Source organism: Plecotus auritus (assembly GCF_963455305.1).
Source record: "Plecotus auritus genome assembly, chromosome: 1".
Taxonomy (NCBI): domain Eukaryota; kingdom Metazoa; phylum Chordata; class Mammalia; order Chiroptera; family Vespertilionidae; genus Plecotus; species Plecotus auritus.
The window spans coordinates 80,983,247-80,998,856 of NC_137770.1; the positions used below are offsets into that span (position 1 = coordinate 80,983,247).

A 15,610-nucleotide genomic window follows, 5' to 3' on the forward strand; every position below is an offset into this window, starting at 1 on the left:
TTCTAAGAAACTTGGATGCCAGCACCATTGTGTTGGTTTTGCCACACACTTTCTCCTGCTGAAATGAGAGAACAAGAAAACTGAGTCTGACTGCACTGTCTGGGAAAGAGAAACCCAAATTTGGATGTCTGTCCTCTACTGGATTCTGTAATTCTCAAACAACAGCTTCAGGTAAGGCACAGACAGCTTAGATTACATATAATGTTTTTTTCATCTTCTTCTAAAAGTGTTGTATTTTCTCCACATAAAATGTAAATTAGGGTTAAAAAGGTGAAAAGTATCCAGAAAATAGTCATGGTATGAAAAGTACAGAATAGGGATATAATCAATACTATTGTAATAACTATGTATGGTGTCAGATGGGTACTAGGTTTATTGGTGTGATTACTTGATAAGGTATATAAATCTGTAATCATTATGTTGTACACCTGAAACTAATATAATATTGTATGTCAACTATAATTGAAAAATAACTTTAAAAAAATAATGTTAGTCTAAGATTGAAAAAAAATGTAAATTAGCTTTCCTATATTAGAAGTTGATTAGATTCTCAACTATATCACATAATCTCCAGAATCAATTCTGGTCTCAATAAATGTTGTTATATGTGTTTTATTTATAAATATTTAAGTAAATATATTTAATAAAAATAACAATATTTTACTTGACTTCAGATATTAACTGAACCAAAAACAACATAAGCCAGGAAAATTTGTGGAATGGCAACTTTATTCTATAACTTATTACTCATTCAAGTCATATATACCAGATTTCCTAACTCTGAATATGAGGCAGAAGAAAATATCAGGCAATAAGAGAAGAACATTTTTCTATTAAAGCACGTTGGCTAGCTACATAGGAAGTAAATGTCAGTTACAGACTATACCCACATGGTCTTTAAGAGGGAGCAATCTAAAACAGTTCACTTACCTGTTTAAAATAAGAGGAAAAGATTATAAAAGCATTCAATAAAAATATTTAAAGATATGGATCACCAGTTATAGAAACAGACAGAAGACAGCAAAAAGCAGTGCATATACTGGTACATACACACATACACACCCTTATAGCATGATTACAACTTAGCAACAGTAAGAAAGCACGGAGCACAAGTAGAGTGGATAAAAGGGACACGAAGAAAGATGGAGTGATTCAGAGAGAGAGGTAGCTTGGATGGCATTGCCTGAAGTAGGCTCCTGTCATGGATATCCTCCTGTTTACTTAGACTGAGGTGTAGCCCCATAGCAAGGTCCTTGTTACCTTGCTTTTCTTTTTATTTGTTTGGGAAGTGGGGGTTTGCTTGTTTGTTTTTGTTAGTAAACTGGAGATTTCAATCTTTGTATTCTTTTTTTTTCTTTTTTCCCCTCAGTCTAAGCAATTGTTTTTCTAATTGGTTACATATAGGGCATGTTCACTGATTAAGAAAACAAATATTTAGTAAATACCTGTAATATACCAGACACTGTCCTTGATTCTGGGAATAATTCAATGAACAAAAAATGTCCCCCTCCTCTTATTTCCAGGTGGTTGAGACCAAAAATACATACTAAGTATAGAATACAATGCCATGTGGTGATATGTGCTTTGAAGAAAACTAAAGCAGGATTGGAAAACAGGGTAACAAATATGGGCTAAACTGGGATGGCCTCTCTGAGTCTCTGATTTTTACCAGAAATCTGAATAAGGCCAAGTAAGGCATGTGAATATTAGTGAGGAAGAGAGAGAGATATTGCAGGCATTGGTATGGACCACACTTAGCATAGTCAAGTATCAGCGGCTGGAGAAGGAAAGTGGTAAGAAATGAGGGCATGGAGGAAGGCCTCATTGTCTGTATAGAGTGGGTAAGGAATTCTGGACTTATCCTAAGTGCGTTTAATTGGAAGCAAGTAATTGACATCAGATTTTAAAAATTATCCATCTAGGTACTATGCAGGTAATAGTCTCTAAGTATACTAGTATAAGTATGGAAACAGGTAAGTTAAGAGGTGTTGGCAGTAGTTTGAGGATTTCATGGTGGAAGCTGATGGGACTGCTAAAAACTATTCAGATTCTGAATTTTTTGAACGTGAAGCCTAGTGGATTTGTTGATGGTGCTGATGTAGAGTATTGGGAGAGGTGATAAAGATGTAGTCAACGTTTATGGCCTGAGCAACTGAGCAAATGGAGGTGCCATTTAATGATGTGGCAAAGCAGTAGGAGTCAATCAGTTTGAGGTTGGAAGAACCAAAAGTTTAGAAATGGGCATATTGTGTTTTAGTTATGTTATATTCCAAACAGAGATGTTGAGTAAGAAATTGGATGGCCAAAACCGGTTTGGCTCAGTAGATAGAGCGTCAGCCTGCGGACTGAGGGGTCCCGGGTTCGATTCCGGTCAAGGGCATGTAACTTGGTTGCGGGCACATCCCCAGTGGGAGGTGTGCAGGAGGCAGCTGATCGATGTTTCTCTCTCATCGATGTTTCTGACTGTCTATCCCTCTTCCTTCCTCTCTGTAAAAAACCAATAAAATATATTTAAAAAAAAAAAAAAAAAAAAGAAATTGGATGGATAAATCCAGGTTGCAGAAGAGACTTTATAGGTAGGGAGACAAAATTCGGCTTCATCCCACATGGATGGTTTTTATGTCAAGGGCTAGATGACAGATCACATACAGGGAGAGCACAGTAGGAGAAGGAAAATATCAAGGATTTGGTTTTAAAAAGCACGGTGGGGGGGGGGGGAGTGTCCCTCAGCCCAGCCTGCACCCTCTCCAATCTGGGACCCCTCGAGGGATGTCTGACTGCCCGTTTAGGTCCGATCCCAGTAGATCGGGCCTAAACGGGCAGTCAGACATCCCTCTCACAATCTAGGACTGCTGACTCCCAACTGCTTGCCTGCCTGCCTTCCAGATTGCCCCTAACTGCTTCTGCCTGCCAGCCTGATCACCCCTTAGCCACTCCCCTGCCAGCCTGATTGATGCCTAACTGCTCCCCTGCCAGCCTGTTTACCCCTAACTGCCCTCCCCTGTAGGCCTGGTCACCCCTAACTGTCCTCCTCTGCAGGCCTGGTCACCCCTAACTGTCCTCCTCTGCAGGCCTGGTCACCCCTAACTGCCCTCCCCTGCAGGCCTGGTCACCCCTAACTGCCCTCCCCTGCAGGCCTGGTCACCCCTAACTGCCCTCCCCTGCAGGCCTGGGTCCCCCCCAACTGCCCTTCCCTACAGGCCCAGTCGCCTCCAACTTCCCTCCTCTGCTGGCCTGGTCACCCCTAACTGCCCTCCCCTGCAGGCTTGATCACCCCCAACTGGCCTCCCTTTCAGGCCTGGTCCCTCCCAACTGCCCTCCCCTGCTGGCCTGATCATCCACAACTGCCCTCCCTTGCAGGCCTGGTCCCTCCCAACTGCCCTCCCCTGCTGGCCTGATCATCCACAACTGCCCTCCCTTGCAGGCCTGGTCCCTCCCAACTGCCCTCTCCTGCTGGCCATCTTGTGGTGGCCATCTTGTGTCCACATGGGGGCTGCTATCTTTGACCACATGGGGGCAGCCATCTTGTGTGTTGGAGTGACAGTCAATTTGCATATTACTTTTTTATTAGATAGAATAGAGGCCTGGTACATGGGTGGGGGCCAGCTGGTTTGCCCTGAAGGGTGTCCTGGATCAGGGTGGGGGTTCCCTTGGGGCGTGGGGCCTGGGTAAGGGGACTATGGTGGTTTGCAGGCTGGCCACGCCCCCCAGTGACCCAAGCAGAGGCCCTGGTCTCTGGTATTTATTTATTTTCTATAATTGAAACTTTGTAGCCTTGAGTGGAGGCCTGGCCCTGCCAGGGTGTGTGGAAAGCTTGGCTTCCTCCATTGCTGGTGAAACCCAAGCCTCCTGCTCACTCCGTGGCAGCAACCATCTTGGTTGGGTTAATTTGCATACTCGCTCCTGATTGGCTGGTGGGTGTGGCTTGTGGGTGTGGCAAAGTGATGGTTAATTTGCATATTACTCTTTTATTAGGTAGGATGTGAATATATACATATATGTACATATGTACATATGTATATATGTAAACAGTATGTGTATATACATATTATGTATATGTGTATATGTGTGTTTATATATGAGAAAGAGAAATGAGAATGAATAGTCCGTGGACAGTAATGTAATTCAAATCCCAGAGTGCTTTCAATGATGTAACACTGTAGTTTTATTTTGTTTGCTCTATGTGGCAAAATGTAGATATTGTCATGAGGTGTTTTACAAGTATCTGATAAATTACAAATGAGGACTGAAGCCTGTGTACTGTAGTTAAGGTGAATTTCAGTTAAAAGAGAACCATGTTGGTTTGTAGTCTGAACCTCATTCATTCACACCAATTTCATGTAAAATGTTTATTTAAGATGACACTGCATGGAGCTTACTCCTCTTCAGTAACAAGATTTTAATTGCAAAGAGGACCAATGTAAAAGTAAAGAGTATTTTACAGAATTGTGTATATGTCATTAAACACTGAGAGAAATTAACAATGAAAATTGTGTAATTTCTTTCATGGAATCTTTCCAAATAATAGGGCACACAAATGTTGGAATTGACCTTGCTGTAAACAATCACTGATTAAAGGTTATTTTCCTTATCTCTTTTCCAACATTCCTAATACTACCTAGAAAGAAACCCTATATGAAACTATGCATATGATAGCATTAAAAATTACAATTGTAAACAAACTCTTCTTTGTGGCTATTCATTCTTGCAATGTTTTCTTCTATTAACACGGAACTTAAACTGTACAATTGTTTGAACCTCCCTATGTTGGGCCCAGATTGATGTTTTTGAATTAGTTTAAAAGCCTCTGAATGGCAAGAGAGAACCTACCTTATTTTATGTAGTGTTGAGGACACCAAACAAAGGCAGGTATTTAATGGATCATTATGGGCATGGTGATCACAATTGTAAGGCTGTAATAAGCATCCACCCACCCACCCACCCCCAAGTTTTTTATTTTCTCCCACTACTGGTATCACATTAGGACAAAGAATGCTGAAAAATCTTTAAGTAATCTAAAACTATGGTGCTAACTGAATTGTAAAGAAATGCAGAGAACATCTTAATGAGAAATTTTCTGTAGAGTAATTTGTAACATGGCAATGTCTTGTTATTGCAATTTTAGGAGAGAAAAAATGAAAAACCTCGGAAGGAATAATAACTCTGACCCTGTGAGCATATTCATTCTTCTTGGATTCCCTTGTACCTGGGAGATCCAGGTCCTCCTCTTCTCACTCTTCTCTGTGATCTATGTCCTAACGCTCATTGGGAACCTTTGCATTATCTGTTCAGTGTGGTGGGACCACCATCTTCACACACCCATGTACATCCTGCTGGCCAATTTTTCATTCCTGGAGATCTGGTATGTCACTTCTACTGTCCCCAATATGCTAGCCAACTTTCTCTCTGAGACCAACACCATCTCTTTCTCTGGCTGCTTCCTCCAGTTCTACTTCTTCTTCTCCATGGGCACCACTGAGACCTTCTTCTTGTCTGCCATGGCCTTTGACAGGTACCTTGCTATCTGCAGGCCCCTGCACTACCCCACTGTCATGACAGTTCCACGCTGCATCAGAATGGCAGCCTGCTGCTGGGTGTGTGGCTTCTCCTGTTTTCTCCTCCCAGTTTATCTCATCTCCCAGCTTCCTTTTTGTGGCCCCAATATTATTGATCATTTTTTATGTGACCCAGGACCCCTTATGAAGTTGTCCTGTGTGCCAGCTCCTGCCACTGAGATCACCTGTGCGGTCTTTAACTCGGTCCTGATTTTCTCTACCTTCCTCTTCATTACCGGCTCCTACGCCCTCGTGATCATAGCTGTGCTGAAGGTCCCCTCAGCAGAAGGCCGGCAGAAGGCCTTCTCCACCTGTGGCTCCCACCTGGCTGTGGTGTCCCTGTTCTATGGCTCTATCATGGTGATGTATGTGAGCCCAACAGCAGGCAATCCAGCAGGGATTCAGAAAATTGTGACTTTATTTTATTCTGTGTTAACTCCATTTTTCAATCCCTTGATCTACAGCCTCCGGAATAAGGAAATAAAGAAGGCCCTGAGAAAACTGCTGAGGATTGTGAGATTTGGTCAAAGACAGCCTCTCCAGAACTAGAATCCGTATATGTGCAGTACATATAGTAATATAAAATTATAGGAGGTTAATAGTCTTGAGTAAATTTGAGAGACAAATATGTTTCCTATGTTTCCTGGAATATATTTAGGGATGTGTTTCAATAAAGCAAGTAATAAACAAGATCTTACCAGACTTTTCATAAATCATTTATTTGTATGAGGCTTCACTGTATTAATATTCCTATGTATATCATATGGAAACAGAAAAATGCCAGATATTCTCGGGCATTTTTGAAGAAAAAAAACATATACAATCCAAAGGTCAACTGGTCTATTACTATCTTTTGCGGATTTCAGTAAATTTGTCTCTAGCCCCCAGTTTCATAGTGATTAAATGTCCAGAGTCCTCATCACTATCTACTTATACACCCCCCCACACACACACACACGTACACGCACACACATGCACCATACAAGCATGTTAACATGTGCTTCTCCTCCCACTCCTGAATCTACCTGCTGTCTTGTTTGATCACATCAATCTGGATGTGAGACTCATACCCTCCAACATTTTATCTAAAACCCAAACTCATTCCAGCACTGTATGAGTTTATTAGCGTGACTGCAGGTTGGGGCTAGGGAAAGTCAGAGGAAGGGCCACCAAGATGAACACCCCATCAATCTCTCATAGTACACCTGATGCCGCCTTTTCCTATCTTCCTCATCCTCTTCTCACCACCCACAAGAGTAGCCAGAACATCTTGCCTTTTCTTATTCAAAATAATTTTGTTCATCCACAGACCCTTTGGGGTTTGAAATTCTTCCTCAAATGGACTTTTCAAAAAATTTCTTCTCAGCCAAACTAGTTCTTGAGCAGGATCTTATGAAAATAGTTTTCTCCAACTGGTCACTTTTTTAGGTTCTTATAACTTGATGTATTCCTTCTTTATCTTAGTACCACCACTCAGTGCAAAAGAATAAATGTACTGAATCAAAATAGAGGTGAGACCTGGAAACAATATTACTTGGAAAAAAATTAAAACAATATTCATATATTAAGTGCTTTATAAATAAGATAGAATTGCCAATGTCTGAAATGAGGTATATTACTCTCCAGTTAATTTTCAAAGTGGCCTGGAATCATCATATTGCATCTTAGTTAATAAGTCCTACTCTGAGAGAACACAGATTCATTTACTAGTGAAATTATGCCCAGTTTTTAGGAGCACAAAAGACCAAATTCACCAGTCTATCTTAATTTTAGCTATACAAAGATGAAAGTCAGGCTCTATGTGGGATGATGGCATGACTTATTTTAAAACTTGGGTGCAGGGCCAAAGCTAGTCTATGAACTCTTTACATAAATCACAAAAATAACAAAGTAGCCTTAGCTGGTTTGGCTCAGTGGATAGAGCATCAGCCTGCGGGCTGAAGGGTCCTAGGTTCGATACCTGTCAAGGACACATGCTTGGGTTGCAGGCTTGGTCCCCAGTAGGGGGTGTGCAGGAGGCAGCCAATCAGTGATTCTCTCTTATTATTGATGTTTCTATCTCTCCCTCTCCCTTCCTCTCTGAAACCAATAAAAATATAGTTTTTTTTTGTTTGTTTGTTTGTTTGTTTTAAATATATTTTATTGATTTCTCACAGAGAGGAAAGGGAGTGGACAGATAGCTAGAAACATCGATGAGAGAGAAACATCGATCAGCTGCCTCCTGCACACCTCCCACTGGGGATGTGCCCGCAACTCAGGTACATGCCCTTGACCGGAATCGAACCTGGGACCCTTCAGTCCGCAGGCCGACGCTCCATCCACTGAGCCAAACCGGTCAGGGCAAAAAAATATAGTTTTAAAAAATAACAAAGCAGCCCCTCAGCTACAAGTCTTGTTTAGAAGTGCCCTTATGCACCCCTTCCTCAGGAAGGACCCTCACACACATCAGAGTGCACATTTCTGCTCCCAGGGCACAGGTTAGGGGACAGTCACAACTCCTTCTACTGAACAGATTCCCTTACGCCAGGAACAACTTGCAGAGTCTTATCCAATATCCCTTGGTGGGGGAGAGAAGAAGTGAGCCACAGGCAGCCTTCCCACTTTCTTTCTTAGAGTTATTGAATGAAGGGAGAAAGTAAGTATTTAACCCCCCAACTCTCCTTAAAGAAAGAGGGAGAAGAAGCTAGGAATTAAACACAGCACACCAATACTCATCATTTATCTCTTGAATTGAAACTCAGAATTTGCTCTCATCCTAGTACTTATTTTTTTTTTTTTACCAAAGACCAGTAAATATTGGATGCGAATTCTCATAAAAATAATTTCAAAAAGTTAATAAAATCAATAAGAAAATTTAAAATGGTGGCCAGATGCAAAGTAAGTATATAAAAGATAATAACCAGGAAGAAAATATAATGGAAGTAAAAGGCCATTTATAATAACAATGAAAATGTAATATACCTCTAAATAAATTCACCAAAGAGGAGTGAAGTGTATGAGAAGAAAACTGTGAATACCTTAAAACAGTAAAATAAAAATATGAATAAATGGATATATCTACCATGTTTCTAAATGTAATGAGTAAATGTTGTAAATTTGTCATTTCTTCCCAAATAAATTTATAAATTTAATGAAAATAAAGTAATAATATTAGAATTATACCTATCCAAATGTTCACTAATTGGAGAGTAGTTAAGTGAATTATCATATGTCCAAATTATAGAATAACATACAGATATTAAAAATCATGTTTTAAAATATATTTGATGAGTTGGGAAAATGCTCACACTATAATATTGTTTAATTTTTATTTTTCCAAAATAAAAACTTACATAATTGTTTCCAAACTTATTTTGTAATTAAGAAAATATAGGAAGAAGCATGAACAGACTTTTGAACCTCAGAAGGAAGACAGAAGAGGGTTGTGTGGGAAGAGAACAACCAATGAATTTGTGACCTTTTGATTCATGGTTGACACTCAACCACTGAGCCCACTGGCTGGGCTATAAAGCAAATCTTGATGGACATAAAAGGAGAGATCAACAGGAATACAGTCATAGTAGGAGATCTATCCCATTGGCATCATTGAAACAATGACTTTAAATGACATACTGGATGGATTTAATTAATTTTTAGAGAATTTCACCCCAAAGCAGCAGAATATACATTTTACAGCCCAAAGCAGCAGAAAATGGCACATTTTCCAGGGTAGACCACATGTTGGACCACAAAACAAATCTCAATAAATGTAAGAAGATTGAAATCATATCAAGCATCTTCTCCAACCACAATAGTAAGAAACTAGAAATCAGTTACAACAAAAAAACTGAAAAACACACAAACACATTGAGTTTAAATAACATGTTACTAAAAAATAAATGGGTTTTGCCCAGCTGGTGTGGCTCAGTGGTTGAGCATCAATCCAAAAACCAGGAGGTCACATTTCAATTCCCAGTCAGGGCACATGCCTGGATTGCAGCCTCGATCTCCAGGAGGGGGCATGCAGGAGGCAGCTGATCAATGATTCTCTCTCATCATTGATGTTTCTATCTCTCCCTTCCACTTTCTGAAATCAATAAAAAAATATATTAAATAAATAAACAGGTTAACAATGAGATCAAGGGAAAAAAAAGATACCTTGAGACAAATGAAAATGACTATTGTGCTAAGCAAAATAAGGCAGTTAGAGAAAGACAAATATCACATGATCTCACATATATGTCGAGTCTAATGAACAAAATAAACTGATAAACAAAATAGGTCCAAAGGCATGGATGCATGAAACAGAATAACAGATCTCAATGGGAAGGGAAGTGGAAGGGATGGCAAGAGATTAACTAAAGATCATATATGCATAACCATGGACACAGACAATAGTGTGGGTGAAGTGGGGGTTGGGTGGAGGGGGGCAAAAAGGGGGTAAAGGGGAACACCTTGTAATACTGACAATAATACATTTTTTAAAAAGAAAAAACACAATGATCCAAACTCTACAGACACAGCAAAAACAGCCCTAAGAGGAAAATTCATAGCATTACAGGTTTACCTCAAGAAATGAGAAAAATCTCAAATAAATAATCTTACCTTACATTTCTTAAAGGAGCTAGAAAGAGAACAGCAAACAAAGCCCAAGGTGAGTATAAAGAAGGAAATAATAAAGATCAGAGTAGAAATAAACAAAACAGCGTTGAAAAATATATGCATCTTATGTTCATTGCAGCATTATTCATAATGGCCAAGATGTGGAAACAACCTAAGTGTCCATCTACAGATGAATGGATAAAAAAGATATATATAACAGAATATTATTCAGCCATAAGAAGGAAATCCTACCATTAGTGACAACATAGATGGACCTTAAAGGCATTATGCTAACTGAAGTAAGTCAGACAGAGAAAAAAATATTGTATGATAGCACTTGTTTGTGTAATCTTAAAAAGTTGAATAGAAACAGAGAGCAGATTTGTGGTTGCCAGAGGTGTGGGATATGGGAAATGGGGGAATGTTTGTCAAAAAATACAAACTTGCAGTTGTAAAATGAGTAAGTTTGAGGGACTTAATATAGATCCTGGTGATTATTATCAACAACACTGTACTATATACTTAAAGTTGCTAAAAGAGAACATCTTTACTATCTCACCACAAAATAGAAATGATAATTCTGCAAGGTGATGGAGGTGTTAGCTAATGCTATGGTGGTAATTATTTTGCAATATATATGTGTATCAAATACACTGTACATCTTAAACTCACACATTGTTATATGTCAATTATATCTCGATAAATCTAGAAAAAAAAACTTTTTAAATTTAAAAAAAAAGAGTATAATGGAGTGCAAATGTTATAAAAAGAAGAAATGGAGATAATGGACTGGTACCACACAGGGGGCTTTCTCCTCAGTTTACACTTCTCTAGCACACTGGCCTCCCTGTTCTTTCCCTGACCTGACAAACACACTCCTACCTCTTGTTCCTAGAATTAGTTATTCCTTCTGCCGAAAACCCCTCTCCATGTCCTTCATTTTTTCAAGCCTCTGCTCAAATATTAATGTCTCTGTTAGGCTTTCCTTAAAACCGTATTTAAAAGTCTAAGTCCTGCTCTAGCTGGTTTGGTTCACTGGATAGAGTGTTGGCCTGTGGACTGAAGGGTCCCAGATTTGATTCTGGTTAAGGACATATATCTGGGTTGCTGGCTCAATCCCCAGTGGGGGCATTTAGGAGACAGCCAATCAATGATTCTCATCATTGACATTTCTATTTCTCTCTACCTTCCTCTCTGAAATCAATACAAATATATTTTTTAAGTATTTTTAGAAAGTCCAAGTCCTGCCCATTTCCAATCCATCTCATTCCTACACTTCATTTTTCTCAAATGAAAAATATATATAATACCTTTTATTTTTAATTTTTTTAATTTCTTTATTGATTAAGTAAAGGCACTTAATTCATTTACTCATTTTATTTATTTTCTGTTGCTTTTCTTCCCGCCCCCCATTCAATTTTTCTAGGTAAGCAGGATTTTTTTTCTATTTTGTTTACCCTACTATATTTCTAGTATCTGTTGAGCACTCTATAAACATTATTAAATAGCCTATACAAGTCTAGCATTTAAAATGTCATTTTTCTATCATAAAATTGCAACTGGAATGTCTCTAAGTAACAAATTTGAGAATACTAGTTAATAAAGAACTGTATTTTTCTTCTTCAAAATAGAAACGGGGAATTTAATGTACATCTTTTTGTTGTAACTATTATAACAAACTATTACTATTTCATTATTCCCTAGGAACCTTTTGCAATGCCTGGTTACTAGAAGCACAAGAGATGATAAGAAGCTAGTTTGGTAAGCACATTATTCCTCAGGGATAGCAGGGCTTGGGATTTCATTATAATTAAATAAAATTCAAAACTATCTCATCTGTTGAACAAAGACTTTAAAAATACCAGGGAGAGGCTCCCAGATCTCAAAAGCTATGACAAGGAAATAAATTTAGATGAACCCTTCATCTGTGCTCTCATCTTTACCATAAATATGGGTTTTCAATCTGGGAAGAAAAAAAATTTACTCTTTGCAACTCATGGAAGGTTACACACTGGATCATCCAGTTCTGCAGAAGTTCCTCACATGCTTTTCACTCTGTGGGGTAACATTTTATTCCCCCTTTCTGACTTCTCTTCTTGGCCTGTATTCAAGGAGTGAGTTAAAACTTTGCATGCCCAATTATAAGAGCTGACTTTTCTGCATAAATAAATTTACTGGGAAGTGCTTTCTTCTTGTTCTGAAAGTGTAAATATCTGGTTAAAATCAAATTCAGACAGAAAAGTTTTAAAATATTAATTATTCTCTTGTTTCTGAATCTTTGGAAATGCATTCATATAGCTTTCTTATCCTTTTTAAATATTAATGACTATTGTTTACAAAGAGGCCTGGAGATTTTATGTAAAAATGTATAGCTAATAAATTTCTGGAGGTGGATTTATTATCAATATTACAATCAATCTTTTCTCAATATAGAAAATATGACAAATTTTCGATACCACTCATATCATATCTCTCCAATACATATATTGCTCTTAATTAAATGTATTGTTAATAAGATTATGTGAAATAACTCTTCCTTAAATGACAAAACCATTCAGTATCTGCATGCTCTGTTTCTTGAATTTATAGGATCTTCTTTGGATTGTGACTTTCTACAGTTTGTACTCCCAAGAAATACTGTAACAGAAGACCAAAGCAGGGTGAGTATTGACACTCATTTACCACTAATAGGGGTCCAATTATCAGTGAAAATGACTAATAAAGAGTGCTTAGAGTAGGGTATGACAAGGTATCAGAACACAGATCAGAGTGTGAAAGAGAGCAACTAAGACTTGTGTAGCAGCTAAGTGAGCTTTTTCTTCAATAAAATTAGCAGAATAATTTGTGGGCATCCCATCAGGGTAGTTTTGAAACATTCATATAAATTGCCTCTTACATCAATATTATGCTTTTCCTCTCTTCTGTATATTTTGTACTCTATGTACTTAAGTATAATTTAAATGTTCTTAAGTTAAAGGCACTCTATTTTCCAAACCTAGCAAATGTCCAAGATTCACTAGCTCCATAGGTTGTGTCTCTGGACAAGATGATATTTGTTCCTATTCAGTTAGGGTACAACCACCTCAGCTGAGAAAAATCATACAATTATTCACAATAAAAAATCCTAAATATTTTTTTAAACTTACTTCACAATCACAACAAATCAAGAGGGATCTATGTCTTCCAGGACAAAACACACACACACACACACACACACACACACACACACACACACAACAAAACAAAGCAAAAAAAAAACTCTTATAATTTGAGAAATTCTGGTGCCTGCCCTACATTGCCACCTGGTATGATGTTATTGCTATGGGAAACAAATAGACTGACCTATCACATTGCATTCAGACTCAATACAATCTACATAGCCCCAAGAGCAACGAGAATACACACACAGCAGTTCTTCCACTTTAGATGGCAAACATGATAGCCAAGAGTAGGCTTCTGAAGAAACAAGATGTATAAAAGAAAAGCTTTGATTGAGTAACAACAAACTGGGAGCAAGGGGACAGCAGGCAGGTATGAGTGAAGCAAGCCATTTCATGTTTCAAGGTTGTCTCAAAAGAAAATGCCTAGAATAGGTATACATATGTGCGAGAGGTATGTGTAAAAAGAGAAGAAAGACCAAACATAGAAAGCCGCTATGAAAGTAATATGGAAATGTCATGCACACAATCAAAACACTTTTCTCTACTTCACAACATTTTGTGGAACTTTGGCCAACTCTAGTCACAGTCAGTAATTCAGTCACTCAGAGCAGTGCTCTCCCTATGTCAGATGCCCCACGTGGCATGTTTCATTCTCACATTCAAGAGAGATTGTTTCAAAATGTTCAACCAGCAAATTTTAGGTGCCAAAGTGTAGGGCTCTTCCCCAGGATGTGGGGCTGAGTCCAACAGCTGGATAGAGTGAAAGCATGTCTTGTATTCCAAACATATATAATATAGCAACTGCGCTGGCCCCAGAGAGGCCTTTGGGTCATTACTTTACAATCCCATTAACAAGCACAAAAAGGAGTATTCTCTGTGCCCTTTCACTGTATCTCAGTGAGACAGAACCTTTGAAATGTCTTAATGTAAGTAGTATTTTATTTGGTATTATTATCAGTAATACTAATCATAATAAATTACTTTTGTGTAATGCTTTAGAGATAAATTTTACATACACAGATTTGAATGTAATATAATCTATATGGTAAACAGATGAGAAAATAGACAAGTAGAAGTTAAGTGACATACTCAAAATTACAAATGTAGTACTCATGTGTAATCCAGTATCCTCACCCGGTTTAATGATTAATGATTGCCCCAAGCCAAGGTTTTACTTATTTGCATCTTACCAAAATGAAATGATACTTTTGGAAACAGGTTGTGTTGATCACAGTTTTGTTGCTTTAACAGAAACCTCATTGTTTATTTTAAAAATTGTAAAGGAATTTGGTGTTTTCAGGGAGAACCAGCAATCTCCATTAAAGTGCAATAGCCAATGTCATCTCCATGTCTTCCAGACTAATGAATGTGTCCGGCAGAGAAACCAACTCCGTGAGTCACTTTATCCTCATGGGCTTTCCCTCGAGCCCAGAAATGCAGCTCCTTTACTTCGGGCTCTTCTTAGTAGCCTATACCTTGACCCTGATGGGGAACACAGCCATTGCCTGTGCTGTGCGGTGGGACTGGCGCCTTCACACCCCCATGTACATCCTCTTGGGAAATTTCTCTTTCCTGGAAATATGTTATGTCACCACAACCATCCCTAACATGCTGGCCAACTTCCTCTCCACAAGCAAGTCCATCTCCTTTGTGAGCTGTTTTGCACAGTTCTACTTCTTCTTCTCTTTAGGGTGTGATGAGGGCTTCTTCCTTTGCATCATGGCTTTTGACAGGTACCTTGCCATCTGCCGTCCTCTGCATTACCCACACATCATGACTAAACAGCTATACACCGGCCTCATCATCTTTGGATGGTCGGGTGGATTCGTGCTTTTCTTAACCCCTGTTGTTCTCATTTCACAGTTGCCCTATTGTGGCCCAAATATCATCAACCATTTTATATGTGATCCTGTGCCACTGATGATGCTGTCCTGTTCAGAAGACACCACGACACAGTTCATTTACTCTACTTTCAATGCTATTTTCATGGTTGGCACCTTTCTCTTTATCCTCTGCTCCTATGCTCTGGTGATCCTGGCTGTGCTGCGAATGTCCTCGGCAGCAAGCAAACGCAAGGCGTTCTCCACTTGTGCTTCCCATCTGGCTGTGGTGCTCCTGTTCTTTGGCTCTGTTATTGTGATGTATGTTAGTCCTGGATCTGGACACCCAGTGGAAGTACAGAAAATTGTGGCCTTATTTTATTCTGTGATAACACCCCTCTGTAATCCTCTGATTTATAGCCTCAGGAACAAGGAAATGAAGGCTGCCCTAAGGAAAGTCTTTGGGACTGAAATACACAGTCATAAAACATAA

At 38.8% G+C, this 15,610-nt stretch overlaps 2 protein-coding genes across 2 annotated transcripts; both read left to right on the forward strand.

Annotated features, from left to right (window-relative positions):
- Window positions 1-5,096: 5,096 nt before the first annotated feature.
- Window positions 5,097-6,104, forward strand: LOC308254499 (olfactory receptor 11H6-like; the record flags this gene model as incomplete). The annotated part of the gene is made up of 1 exon (XM_080680589.1): window positions 5,097-6,104. The coding sequence occupies one exon, from the start codon at window positions 5,097-5,099 to the stop codon at window positions 6,102-6,104; it is 1,008 nt and encodes a 335-aa protein (XP_080536715.1).
- An 8,540-nt stretch (window positions 6,105-14,644) lies between these two features.
- LOC308236822 (olfactory receptor 11G2-like) lies at window positions 14,645-15,610 on the forward strand (the record flags this gene model as incomplete). The annotated part of the gene is made up of 1 exon (XM_080646915.1): window positions 14,645-15,610. One exon carries the CDS (start codon window positions 14,645-14,647, stop codon window positions 15,608-15,610), a length of 966 nt encoding a protein of 321 aa, XP_080503041.1.